The sequence below is a fragment of the Notolepis coatsorum genome (assembly GCF_963971535.1).
Source record: "Notolepis coatsorum genome assembly, chromosome: 6".
Classification (NCBI taxonomy): domain Eukaryota; kingdom Metazoa; phylum Chordata; class Actinopteri; order Aulopiformes; family Paralepididae; genus Notolepis; species Notolepis coatsorum.
This window is the reverse complement of record NC_140170.1, coordinates 175,340,662-175,355,463: the sequence shown is the minus strand read 5'-3', so window position 1 is coordinate 175,355,463 and position 14,802 is coordinate 175,340,662. Positions and strand designations below refer to the sequence as shown.

The following is a 14,802-nucleotide window of genomic DNA, read 5'->3' as shown; positions in this document are numbered from 1 at the left end:
TTATCGGGGGGGGGAAACCCCTTGCGAGCACGGGGAGAACATGCAAACTCCACACAGAAAGGCCTGGGAGATACCCCACCTGGGTACCTGGCATCATGGAAACCTGGTCCCCAAGCGGGAATCGAACCCTGGACCTTCTTGCTGTGAGGCGACAGTGTTAACCACTACACCACCGTGCCGCTCTCTTGTGTGTGTCTGCGTTTGTGTCCTACACTCCCCCAATCCTGACAATTAGATCCTGTTTAGAGGTGTTTCAGTGATATTAAATCATGTTTAGAGGTGTTTCAGTGATATTAAATCATGTTTAGAGGTTTACATCGCAGCATATTCTGAACGTCACCATGGAAACTAAACTAACAGTAAAATGTCTCTCTGAAACTCACCGGTCCAGTGAACTTGCAGGTGGCGAATTCACTGCAACCGCCATTATTCTCCTCTTCACACCTGGTATAGATAGATGGATAGATTGATTGATTGATTGATTGATTGATTGATTGATTGATTGATTGATTGATTGATTGATGCTGGTCTGTGTATCAATGTCCTCTTCTTATTGGTTCTAGAATCTACCCACCTGTTTATGGGGCTGCAGGAGATTCCGTCTCCATAGTAAAAACTCTTACATGTGCAGTTGACAATTAATCCCGTCTGGTGACAGTCAGCGTTCTGGTTACAGAAACCATTATACTCTGCACAGAGGTCTGCAGCTGGAAACAACAACAACAACAATATGAACAGCTATATCATCATCATCATCATCATCATCATCATCATCATCATCATCATCATCATCATCATCATCATCATCATCATCACCAGCAACAACAAAAACAATATTAACAGCTATATCATCACCAGCAACAACAACAACAATATTAACAGCTATATCATCATTATCATCATCATCACCAGCAACAATGAGAACAATATTAACACATTGGATGCCAGACCCGACATACGTCGGGTTAACTCGCCGAACGTTGGGCGCCAAACCTGAGAAAAGTCGGGGTTTCATCGTTATTTCTTTTATTCGATATTTCCCTTCATAATTCATCAATCCAGCCTGATGTTATCATTGGGAATGGGTCTGAGATCGCAAACGTCCAATACCGCCGCCTAACGCCTTGCGGCCGCTATTGCACTCCATTTGAAACGATGTGGCTCGGTGTCTGGGCCGAGCTGCGGGGTGCGTGCGGGGTCTAACTACTCGGGCAGGGCAAGCGGTTATAACGGATGCATCGACGAGGGTCACCCCCCCCCCCCTCCCCGTTCATGTTCAATGCTGGATTATGTTGGAAACACGATCGCGATCAGTACTTGGAAATGTATGGATGATCTGTTTTTTGCATCTTGACCAGAAGAAACTCAATGACAATCGACTATGTTATTAGATCCATCGCTATAATATTTAATATAGTTTTAGCACTGCAAACACCGGCATTTATCCCCATTGAACAAAGTGCCGACACACACGGCCATACACCCACAGCGACCTCTGGCGCTGAACCTGTTAACAGCTATATCATCATCATCATCATCACCATCACCAGCAACAACAACATCAGGTGACCTCCGTGGAGTCATGCCGATTCCTCGGCATGACCATCTCCCGGGATTTGAAGTGGGAGCTCAACATCACGGGCCTGCTCAAGAAGGCCCAGGGGAGGATGTTCTTCCTCCGGCAGTTGAAGAAATATAAACTGCCGAGGACCATGATGGCCCAATTCTACACGGCCATCATTGAGTCCATCCTCACCCACTCCATCATCTCCTGGTTCCCTGCTGCAGCGGCAAAAGATCTTGCCAAGCTGCAGCGGGTGATTCGCTCCGCGGAGAGGGTGATCGGCTGTCCCCTGCCCTCCCTCAGGTCCCTGCACGACTCCAGGGCGCTGAAGAGGGCGAGAAAGATCATGGCCGACCCATCCCACCCCGGTCACAGCCTCTTCACCCTGCTCCCCTCTGGGAGAAGGCTGAGGATCCCAAAGGCTGTGAAAGCTCGACACAGACTGAGCTTCTTCCCCTCAGCCGCCAGGCTGATCAATGCCTCAGGCCCCCCCCCCCCCCCCCCCCCCCCCTCGGTACCCCCCCCCCCCCTCTGCCCACAAGTGACAGACACTGGCACAATGACATTGACTGCACTGCACTAGTCCGTACTGGATCTCTGCACACTTCACTTTATATATATATATATGTATTTTATTTATTGATTAATCCCCCACTGCACTGTTTTCGTTTCTTGTCTGTGTTGGTGTTTGTTTACTGTGAAAAAAGAAAGAATGCATACACTGTATTGCTGCAACAATTACCAATGTGTTTTACACAAATGGCTCAATAAAGGAATCTGAATCTGAATCTGAATCTGAACAATATTAACAGCTATATCATCATCATCACCATCATCATCATCACCAGCAACAACAACAACAACAACAACAACAACAACAACAACAACAACAACAACATCAACAAGACGTATGCCAATTCCCAATCCCCTTCCTGGTCGCTGCGCACTTACCCCCCACAGTCAGATCATCTGGGAGAGTGGAGGCTATCACGTGCTTCCTCCTACACACGTCCAGCCAATCAACCGCTTCTTTTCACCTGGCAGCGCGGATCCTCCCTGAGAGGGCGTAGCGTGTGGAAGGATCACACTATCCCACTCAGGTCCTATCCGCGCTTAGCAGGCGCCCCGACCGAACCCGGACCCACCCCGCCAGCTTCTCCCACCCTCTAATACAGCCAATTGTATTAGTGTGAACGGCCAGCCAGCCGGAGCTGCTCCGGGGTTGGTGACGAACGCAATCTCCGCTACGCCACCTAACCGCCCCTTCAACAAGACAGTTATAAGATAAAGGTTCAATAATAAAAACGGTTAAAGAGAACCCACGTGTCATCTCTGCACAGTAGGTCCCGTTGCCTTCGTACTCTGGTTTACATTCACAGCCGACAGTCGGGACGCAGACAGCGGCAGCATGGCAGTCCTTACATTCCTCTGGTGCCTCCCCTGGTCCATAGAAAGATCCATAGATACAGTAGATTCACCTTTTGTACAGGCTGCTTTTCAGATATATACAGTATAGGTTCAAAGAACACGCCAACATTTTGGGAAATTAGCTTATCGTCTTCTCCAGAGAGAGACAAGAAGATAGATACCAGTTTCCTCTCTGTGCGTTCAGTAGAAAGATATCTGGCTGCATGTTAGCCTAGCTTAGCACAATGAATGGAAGCGGACATGACCGGTTAGCCTTCGGGAGAGGTGTTAGTTGGACAACGCCTAGGCTAACCGGTCATGTCCGCTTCCATTCATTGTGCTAAGCTAGGCTAACATGCAGCCAGATAGCTTTCTACTGAACGCACAGAGAAGAAACTGGTATCTATCTTCTTGTCTCTCTCTGGAGAAGACGGTAAACTAATTTCCACAAATGTTGGCGTGTTCCTTTAAGCATTGATTGATAAATGTGTGGGAATGAGTGTGCTTGTGTAAGCTTGGGATCTACCGCCTCCAGGTTGTGCCACCCAAGGGGCCTCAGACAGAGCTGGCCAGGCCGTGATGTAGTGGTTTGGTAAGCTAACCCAACTGTGATGTAGTGATTTGGTAAGCTAACCCTACTGTGATGTAGTGATTTGGTAAGCTAACCCTACTGTGATGTAGTGATTTGGTAAGCTAACCCTACTGTGATATAGTGATTTGGTAAGCTAACCCTACTATATATATATATTCATGATCATATAATATATTTATATATAAATATATAAATGCACCATATACTCTCACCTATTTTCAGCTGGCATGTGTCCCCATACCAGCCTGACTGGCACACGCAGTTTCCAGAACCATCTATACCATCGTCACACGTCCCGTTGTCTGTACAGGTACACGCTGATAGATAGAAATGTAATCAGTTACTGAATACAAATGACATGAAATGTTTTGTAATAAACAACATAATTCATTGGATTACAATCGCAATCTAATGGGAATACTTTGGTATTACTATTGGATTACTTGGAATCAAACATTGAAAAGATGGACACAGTCACAAAATGATGTTTATGTCACCTTGTTGATGTGTGATTTAAAGCTTAGGTCTGAGTCCATGATCACAACAACACATGTAACTTCTACTTGTTTAATCCAAGGAGTATGTTGCCCCATATTGCTCAGCAGCATTTCTCTTTTCGTTATAGGGCCGACTAGTAGGGTTTAGGTTTTGTCCTCATTTAATTTTAGGAAGTTGTTGGTCATCCATTTGTTTATTGCTAAGATAAATTGAGTTCATTGCTGTGGGATCATTTGGTTCAGCAGAGATGTACAATTGTGTGTCATCCGTGTAGCTATGGAAACATACATTGTGTTTTCTAATTATGTCATGTGAGAATAATAATAAAAATTATAATAAGAATAATATAGTGAGAATAATAGTGGACCAAGGCAGCTCCCTTGTGGAACTCCAAAGTAGGTGTCATGTTTCTCAGAAGCATGATCTCCAAACCTGACGTAATATTTTCTCCCTTTGATATATGTTCTGAACCAGTTTAGTACAGTACATAGTCAGAAAAACCAACTAACTTTTCGAGATGATTTATTAGGATATCATGGTCAATCATGCCGAACACTGCACTTAAGTCTAAGATAACAAGAATAAAGACTTTGTTTGAATTGAGAGTTTAGTGTGAGGTCGCAAATTATTTTAGTAATAGCCGTTTCGGCGCTGTGGTATGTTCTGAAGCCTGATTGAAATTCCTCCATGATGCTGTTTTCTTTAGATAACAGCCCGCCTCCCACATCGATGCACATTTGCCCTCGTTTGATGGCGTTTTAGGTCGCTTTCACATATAGTTTTGGTGGACTCGGTGCGGTTCTGGTGGTGAAGTTGCAACATTGTTGCATTCTTCATTTGGTTCGCCTGCGTTCACATAGAGAAATCTGTCAGCGCACCGAGACCTTCTGAACAATGTCACGCGGTCGAAAAGGGCGCTTGTCTATTGGACAGTGGAAATGTGTGTGTGGCTGCAAGCCGTGTGTGCGCGCGCGCGTGTGTGTGGACTGTCTGCGAGCTCTCAAGATCAGCGGAGCGAGTTTTGACATGGCATTGATCCATTGTTCTATTGAAGCACATTACCACCATCCTCTCGCTAAACAACTTGTAGACCAATAATAATAATATAATAATAATAATAGTATTGACGTGGCATTGATCCATTATTAATGCCGTGCGCCTCGGTAATAATAATAAGCCGCGTTTTTCTTCCTTCTTCCCAAGATGCACAGTTAGATATATAGATATATAGATAGATAGATAGATAGATAGATAGATAGATAGATAGATAGATAGATAGATAGATAGATAGATAGATAGATAGATAGATAGATAGATAGATAGATAGATAGATAGATAGATAGATAGATAGATAGATAGATAGATAGATAGATAGATAGATAGATAGAGAGATAGATAGAGAGATTAGATGCAGTGTGCTTGTTTTGCAGTGAGTGCTGCAAGCAGTGGTAATAATAATCACTTCCTATATTTGGTCCGCTGAAGCCGAACCGAGACCTACGTTTTCAGGCGGACTAGAGTTCGCCTGCTTGGTCCGCGGACCGAGTTCGACGCGCATTCACACAGACCCGAAAAACCGGACTATCGAATTCTGGTCCGAAAGTCCGGACCAAACAGCCCCTGTGTGAAAGCGACCTTAGTGTCTTTGAAACAATACATCGGTTGAAAACTAAGATGGCCACCGCGATTAACACCCTACCCGACCTATTACGTGCTTCCAATTTTGGGTTGTAAGACCAAACAGCCAACGAGTGTCAGTTTCGAAAAAGTTACCACCTCCGGTTACGCCTCCCGGTGACCGGACCAATCACCTCTGACGGTGAAAATGATTGACCGTTTTTGTAGCCAATGAAACGCCGATACCTCACTTGAGGGATGTTTCCCAGGAAATATATGGTTTTCTCTCTGCATAAAGGTCCAGACTCGTTCGACATCTGCCGCGCACATTACTTCATTGGTGCCAATGGCCATTTTGGAAAAAGATACCTATAGGCCTACATACCATTAGAAAGATATGTGTAAAACAGTCATTTTCCGTGGTATTGTTATCAACTATGGACCTGTACTAGATAGGACTTCAGGCTATGGCCCCATTGTGTTTTCCAGCTAATACCTCTCAGCTGGAACCTGTAAGACGCATCTGTTTGCAAAATAATTCAGACGTAAGTAAAAAAAGATATATATAATAATAAAAAAAAAAAAAAAAAAAAACTCTGTAACTATATTACAGTAACACTCAGAGTGATTCTTCCTGATGTGGAATACAATTCATGTTTCCTTTCAAAAGAGGCCAGTGCTATAAATGGTTGAAGAAAAGCTTTCAATTTACTTTGGGTATGCAATCAACAGGTGTTTTATGCAAAATTTGCAGGACTGTTAGGAGTTAATTTGGACTGAGCAGTAGTAGTAGTAGTAGTAGTAGTAGTAGTAGTAGTAGTAGTAGTAGTAGTAGTAGTAGTAGTATTAGTAGTAGTAGTAGTAGTAGTAGTAGTAGTAGTAGTAGTAGTAGTAGTGGCAGCAGTAGTAGTAGCAGTATTAGTAGTAGTAGTAGTAGTAGTAGCAGCAGTAGTAGTAGTAGTAGTAGTAGTAGTAGTAGTAGTAGTAGTAGTAGTAGTAGTAGTATAGTAGTAGTAGTAGTAGTAGTAGTAGTAGTAGTAGTAGTAGTAGTAGTAGTAGTAGTAGTAGTAGTAGTAATAGTAGTAGTAGTAGTAGTAGTAGTAGTAGTAGTAGTAGTAGTAGTAGTAGTAGTAGTAGTAGTAGTAGTAGTAGTAGTAGTAGTAGTGGCAGCAGTAGTAGTAGTGGCAGCAGTAATAGTAGCAGTAGCAGTAGTAGTCGTAAAACTGTGTAGAACGGTGTACCTGTGCAGTTTGATCCATAGTATCGTGGTCGGCAGCGTTCACAGGAATCTCCTCTGAAGCCAGGATCACACCTGCAGCGGCCTGATCCCGATCTGCCATCGTAACAGACCCCGTGGTGTCCACAGGGGGCCTCCACACCGCCTGCACACACTGCAACACAGTCACACAACCAGGTTACACCAACACTCCACAGGGGGCCTCCACACCGCCTGCACACACTGCAACACAGTCACACAGCCAGGTTACACAAACACTTCTCATGGCTTTCACTCTGACAATGTCCTGTCTATGAAAAGTAATTGATTGAAATAGATAAGTAATAGATAAGTAATCAGTTACTTATCACATTTTTCAAAAAGAAAAAAAAATCTTTAATTCTTTAAGGAAAGAAATATCCTAACTTATTCCTTTCATATACTAGAATAAGTAACTGATTACATTTCATACACAGGTAACGTGATACAAGTACATTGTTTATTGCTATTGCTGTTGCTGTCTATCGGCACCTTGCATGGTCGCCTCCGCCGTCAGTGTGCACTGCAACCTTGCCCAGGCCCGGCCCGGCGGGTTCGGGCTGGGTAGGGCTTTTTTTTAAATAAATAATTCGGGCTCGGCCGGGCCCGGGCACCGCCGTTTTTAATTTTTATTTTTTTTTATTGCGCTTATTTTTATTTCTTTTTTTCATATAACTAGGGTTATAGGATAACCTTTTTTTAAGATTAGTTTTCTCTTTTGCGCCAGAGAAACATTTGGATGTAATTACCACAGCGCGCAGGGAGAACTCAGGGGACAAGTTCAACTCGATTGGTTGTGTTGGAATATAGCCAGTTGGCGAACGTTTTAATTTGTTCTTGGGATGTATGTAGCTGGTTGGCGAAGTTTTGTTAACGGTGTTCAACTCGTTGCTGACGTCGTGGTGAGTGATGTTTATTATTTGCTGGGTCGCTCGCTACCTGTTTTGTTGTGCTTTTCATAATGTTGCTCTGCTCGAGTAGGCTATTGTGTGTCGTGTGTGTGTGTGTGTGTGTCAAAGAAGATTCTATAGCCTTCAATACGTTTTACGAGGCTGATGTGTGAGTCAGTCTATAAGCGAGCACTGGGAGAGACAGCATTCTAATAAGACCGAAACAGGCTATGTAAATGCTTCTTAGTTTTGTTTATTTATTACGTTCATATAAAACCGTGTTTCGAATATTTAAAACAAATACAAAAAAAAATTATATTTTAATAATAATAATAATAACTTTTTTCTGGTTTTCACGCGGGCTAGGGCTTAAAATATTATTTACAGTCGGGCTTATTTTCAGGCAGGGCCTGAAGTTCACGGGCTCGGGCAGGGCTCTGGCTTTATTTCAAGGCCCTTGCAGACCACTAAGTGAATGGGTGAATGGGAGGCATACATTTGAAAGCGCTTTGAATAAAAATATAAATGCAGCCCAAATGCAGTCCCGATAATATGACATCAGCTGTATCAGATTATCAAGCTAATTTGCATCTGGCCTCAATCTGTTCCTCAAACACAGACACTCACATTCGCACGGAATCGAACTGAGAACCTCCAGATTACCAGACGAGCGCTCTACCTCCTGAGCCACTAACACAAACTTAGCAGACGTGTGAAGATCATCTAAATGCACAACATTCCATCCAACCTAGAACACGAATTGCATAATTGTAGCCTATATTATAGAAATGTATATGTATTTTTTTCTTTGGGGTGTCAGAGGGGTGTGGTTAAGGCATCGTCTATAGGGGTGGGGCCAGGAGCAACCAATCAGCATAACGACCACTGTAACTGAGGGGTACAATTCCCTGACTGTATTATATAAGTATGGTATCATTAAACCACTACTGTCTTATGTACATTACTACTGGCCATACAGTACACAGGTATATTAGATGAACACTTCCCACAATGACACGGTTCCACACAAAACTGGGTTTAAGAATATTTATTAGCAGCAATGATAGTATATAACAATACTTTACATAGGGTTGGGGCGGAGCTGAGCTCCCTTCTACCGTGCTGAATATACGTTTCTCCCCATTAGTCTTTATTTTATTTTTATTTGTTTTTTATCTGTTTGCTAGGTCGTCGTGTTTAGTATACATTCATCAACTTTTTTCGACTTTCTACGATGGCGGGGGTGGAAACCAGAGCCATGAAAGAATTAGGCACGACACCGACACCGCCGAGCATGGCCGCACCGTCTCCCGCTGTCGGGGAGTTAAGCGAAGCTGTGCTCTTGGTCATGACCAAGCTACACGCAGACTCTGAGACACGCATCGCTGAAGCACAGAAGAAAGTACACGCAGACTCTGAGGCACGCATCGCTGAAGCACAGAAGAAAGTGTTGGCGGATTTCTGTATCAGCCTCCGTCGTGAGATATCAGAAGAAATACGGCTGGCGGTAGTCCCGCTGACAGACAAGATGGAGACGATTCACGCTGCCTCATCGGCTAATGCTAACGAACTAGCCATGCTAACGACGGAGGTATCATCACAGTGTGAGAAGATGGCGGGTCTTGAATCCGCCCTGCTGGCTAGGCAGGCTGAAGTCAACAAACTACAGTCGGCGATGGAGGAGATGCAGTCCCGGGATAGACGCCACAACGTCAGGATTGTTGGAGTACCGGAGACCAGCGGTGAAGGCCGTCTCTCTGAGACCATGCCCGAACTGCTGCAGAAGATACTAGGGACGGACGTCCTCCCTATGCCTCCTATCTGTGAGTCGGCCTACAGAGCGGGCAGGTTTTCTCCCGGCGTGAACAAAGAACCGAGGCCCATCATAGTCAAGCTGAACAGACTCCAACAGAGAGAAATCATCATGCGGTCGGCTCGTACCAGAAGGGGTACTCTGAGGCTTGGCGATCACAAAGTGGCCATTTTCGAGGACTTTACACCGGAGGTTCAAGCTCAGAGAGCCGAGTACAAGGTGGTCCTGACTAAGCTATGGAAACTAGGCCTGAGGCCCACGTTATTCGCTCCCGCGAAACTATCTGTGTTGGAGAAGGTCGGTGGTCAGCGTTTGTTTTGGTCGTTGGCTAAAGCGAAGGAATATCTCGCGGAGACACCCGAGTCTGTTGCTTGATATCTATGGAGGGTGAGTGACTTGGCGGTTTGGGCCTATATACATTGATTAGGTCGACTATTCACAAACACTTGCTGTCATGCCCAGACATGCTAACTGTCCTCTGCCCATCCAACTAGCGGGGCTTCCCAATGACTTCTGTTACTTGCTAAAGCTGACCTCATGGTCGTACTTGTGTATCGCCTCTTTGGAAGCTAACGAGCTAGCTGAACAATGTACATAGTAGGCTAACGTGCTATCCGGATTCGTCACTAGCTTACGCGCTAGCCTCGGGCTAGCCAGCGGGCTTCGACTATGGTCTGCGATGAGACATTCGAGACCCGTTAATGGTTACGTATTTTGGTTGCTGTTGCTGTTCAAAGGGACATTGGTTTGCACAGTTCAAGAGTGACCGAGTCCCTAACTAACTTCTGGTATGCTTTTTATTTTTATATCCAGGTTGTTTTGAGCTTTGGTGATCCAAAGTAGATGCCAAGGTCGGTTGAATATGCATATACAATATTTGATAACAGGTTGGGTCGGGTATGGCTTGCACTTCATGGCTATATGGTTATATGGCTTGCACTCTAGCCATTACCCTCTTTTCCTTTCTTTTTTCTTTCCTATTGTCGCTGTTTTTATGTCATCTATATGCGCGATTTAAATGTGATCCGGTTCTACCTTGGACTAACTGCTGACTCGCCTTAATTTTGTTTTGAATTTTCCGTGAGGCACTTATGCTATAACGTTGATACATTAATATGCAGACTCCAAGGTAGATGGTTACAGGTTGATGCTGAGTAATTATATAATAATTATTGTCGCTGTTTTAATGGCATTTGAATGAGCAATTTAACTGTGATCCGATCCTACCTTGGACTAACTGCTAATCTGCCTTAAATGTGTTTTGAATTTTCCGTGATCCACTTATGCTATAACGTTGCGACATTAATATGCAGACTCCAAGGTAGTTGGTTACAGGGTTGATGCTGAGTAATTATATAATAATTAGTGTCGCTGTTTTAAGGGCATTTGAATGAGCAATTTAACTGTGATTCGATCCTACCTTGGACTAACTGCTCCGACCGATATCTTTATTGAAACAATGTATGATGACAGGTGGTGTCAGGTGTTGCCTATTACCATCCCCGGATTGATTAATGAATGATTGTGTTTAATTCTATTCTTACATAGGTTAGGTCATTTCAGCCGTTGTGCCTGTTCAGAGGGACGGCTAAAGGGGTGCACTTTGACCATAACCTTTTTTTTTCCCTTCCTCCTTTTTTTTTTGTCATTGTTTAATTGACACTGTTCACACAATTTTGCACAATTAACCTGTGACCCGAACCTGCCTTAGACTATCGGCTGGGATGCTTTAATTTAATTTTGTTTTGAATTTTCCTATACCCTTTTGGGCTATAAAAATGTGATGTTGAAGCGCAGATTCGGAAATAGAGGGCTGCAGGTTGATGCGGAGTTATTATTTAATAATGGCTATTTTTACCATTATGGTTGTCTCATGTTGGGGCCAGGGCTCAGGTGGGTTTCGACCGATATCTTTATTGAATTTTATTTTATTATTATTTGTGTTTATTGGACTAGTGGGGGTTTACTCAGGGGTTTATCTAGAGGGGGGTGGGAGTGGGAAGCGTCTTATTGATCCATGTCTCTAGTGGGAAGTGATAGGAAGATGACCATCCTCAGTGGATGGGGCATAGGGTGGGGATTGGAGAGTGGGTATAGGGGAACTTATAGTAGGACGGGTGGGTTAGGGTTTAGAGTAGAAGGAGGGGGGGTTGTAGCTGGGGTGGTATTTTTATGTGTTCTATGTACTGTTGTCTTATATATGTGTAAGTGTTCCTCCTCTGAACTCCTGGGATTGACCGTCCGGGCCCGCCGGGATCGGCACCTCTGTACTCAGCCTGGCTGCACGGGTATGTTCTCTACGCACTTATACAAGCTCGACCATGGCTAAATTGAATATTTTAATTTGGAACGCAGGAGGGCTTAACGCCCCACACAAGCGTGCCAGTGTCCTTTGGCTATTGAAGAGGAGAAATATTGACCTTGCTCTCCTTAGTGAGACGCATTTAATGGTAGGTGACGTGTCAAGACTGGCAAATCGGCAATATCACGTTATCTCCTCATCCTCAGCCGATGATAAGACGAAAGGAGTAGTCATAGTTACAAGACGTAACCTTGATATCAAAATCTTGGATGTATGGTCGGACACGGAGGGAAGGATTACTATAGCAAAAGTTGAATTCTTGCATAGGAAGATGGCTATAATAGCATTGTATGCTCCTAACACATTTGATTCAGCGTTCTATAATACAATCACGAAGAATATGTTGGAACTTAATGGATACGCTCTCATTGTGGGTGGCGATTTTAATGCGTGCTGGGATGCGGAGATGGATAGGTCCGGGCCCTCTGAAACGAGCGACCAGAAACGGGCCTCTAAGGCCCTCAGGATGTGGGCCAAAGACACGGGGCTCACAGACCTCTGGCGCTTATGCAACCCCACCCTCAGAGATTACTCTCACCTGTCAGCCAGACACAAAAGCTTCTCTCGAATTGACTATGCATACGCGTCCCCTAATATGTTTGATAGTTTCGATGTCTCATTGGTTCCCTTGGCTCTCTCAGACCACAAGGGGATTTTCCTTACGGCAACCTTTGGCAGGCTCTCCGCAAGAGCTCCCAGATGGCGTTTTAATTCGACCTTGCTAAAGAACGATGACTTCTGTTCTGAGTTCAGGAGTAAACTAGCTGAATTTTTGCAGATCAACGTTGGCACAGTAGAAGACCCTAGGGTCCTGTGGAACGCATTGAAAGGATTCATCAGGGGTCATGTCACACTATTTGCCTCCAATTTGCGAAAATCCCGGTCAAAAAAGCTAGAAGGACTGGAATCATTATATGCGGACCTATACGCATCCTTGCAAACTGACTATAATGAACGACTAAACACACAACGTAAGATAGTCAAAAAAGAAATAAACTCCATACTTAAACAACAGTCTGAGTTCTTGATACATAGGACAAGACAAAATTACTATTTTCACGGCTCCAGACCTAGCCATCTATTGGCAATGAAAATACGCTCAAATGATCATTTCTCAGATATCCCCTCGATTAGGACGAGCCAGGGTGCAGTCACTACTGATTCGAAAAAGATCAATGACACTTTTAAAGAGTTTTACTCACAGTTATATAGCTCAGAGGGTAATCTGGATGACTCTAGATTTGAATCGTTCATTGGCGGGCTTGAGATACCCCACATTTCTGAGGAAGAGGCCAAGGAACTGGGGAGACCGATTACTCTCGTAGAATTGAGGGAGACTATTGTTGAAATGCAGAGGGGTAAGGCGCCAGGCTGGGATGGTATTCCACCCGAAGTGTATTTAGCTTTCTGGGACCAACTGGGTCCATTGATGCTCGATATGATCAATTACGCTATCGAACAAGGGGAGTTCTCAAGAGATGTCAATATGGCGTTGATTTCTTTACTTCTCAAAAAGGACAAAGATCCCAATGATTGTGGTAGCTATAGACCCTTGAGTCTTCTCGGGGCCGATTTAAAGGTGTTTGCCAAGGTGCTGGCCCGTCGCCTGCAGAGATTTATGTCTGTATTGGTACACTGCGATCAAACTGGTTTTATCCCGGGGCGTCTGGCTGCAGATAATCTTAGGAGGCTGTTGCATGTAATCGATAACAGTAAAGACAATACAACTCCATCCACAGTTCTGTCTTTGGATGCCATGAAGGCGTTTGACAGACTTGAGTGGTCATACCTGTGGAAGGTACTTGAGGTCATGGGTCTTGGAAAGAGTTTTATTCATATGATTAAAGTCCTGTATGCCTCGCCGTCTGCGATGATACTGACAGGCAAAAACTGTTCCACACTCTTTCCAGTCTCCAGATCTTCTAGACAGGGTTGCCCTCTGAGCCCGGGACTGTTCGCGCTTTCCCTCGAACCTTTGGCCCAATTTATTAGGCAATCGGAGGACATCGTCCCCATAATGGTCAACAATACTCCACACAAAATTGCTCTCTATGCGGATGACCTGCTGATTTTCATGGACGACCCCTCCCGGTCGGCCACAAAATTATTGAGGATAATCGACGACTTTGGTAAATTGTCAGGTTTTAAGATTAACTGGAACAAATCAGCCTGCCTACCTCTTAATGAACTGGCCAAGGCGGTACGACTACCAGCTGATATCCCCATAGTAGAACATTTTAAATACCTGGGCATAGAGATATTCCCCACGCTGAACCAAACTACTAAGTACAACTTCACGGGTACTTATGATAAAATACGCCAGGATCTAGACAGGTGGTCGTCCCTTCCTAACTCCTTACAAGCCCGGGCTTCCATAATCAAAATGAACATCCTGCCTAGGATAAATTTTATTAGCTCAATGCTCCCCCTGCCCCCTCCAATAGACCACTGGCGCAAGGTACAATCGATGGTATCTAAGTTTGTCTGGAATAACAAACGCCCGAGAATCAAAAGGGCTACTACTCAACGTAGGAAACAAGATGGGGGCCTCGCAATCCCTAATTTTAAACTTTATTTCTGGTCCTTTTCACTGAGACCTCTGATGGGCTGGCTAGACCCTGTAGAGGCTGTATCGTGGCGCTCCTTAGAAGCGGCGGCGGTGTCTCCGCTAAGATTGCAGGATGTAGTGTACTCCACTGTCTCTATTGCGAAATGCCGGCTGAGGTATGGACCGATCATAACTCACGTGATCCAAACGTGGCGTAATGTACAGAGGTCGTGTGGGGTTAAATGCCCTTGGCACC

General features: G+C 44.4%; 1 protein-coding gene across 2 annotated transcripts in view; it reads right to left on the bottom strand.

Annotated features, from left to right (window-relative positions):
* The window catches only part of stab1 (stabilin 1), a 335,483-nt gene that overhangs the window by 131,270 nt on the left and 189,411 nt on the right, over nucleotides 1–14,802 (bottom strand). For both annotated transcript variants that reach the window (XM_084317601.1, XM_084317602.1), the window contains 5 exons: nucleotides 6,920–7,069; nucleotides 3,776–3,880; nucleotides 2,888–3,004; nucleotides 575–707; nucleotides 384–444 (listed from right to left, as the gene is read on the bottom strand). In XM_084317601.1, coding sequence (XP_084173727.1) covers nucleotides 384–444; nucleotides 575–707; nucleotides 2,888–3,004; nucleotides 3,776–3,880; nucleotides 6,920–7,069 — 566 coding nt within the window. The remainder of the gene's footprint in view (nucleotides 1–383; nucleotides 445–574; nucleotides 708–2,887; nucleotides 3,005–3,775; nucleotides 3,881–6,919; nucleotides 7,070–14,802) is intronic.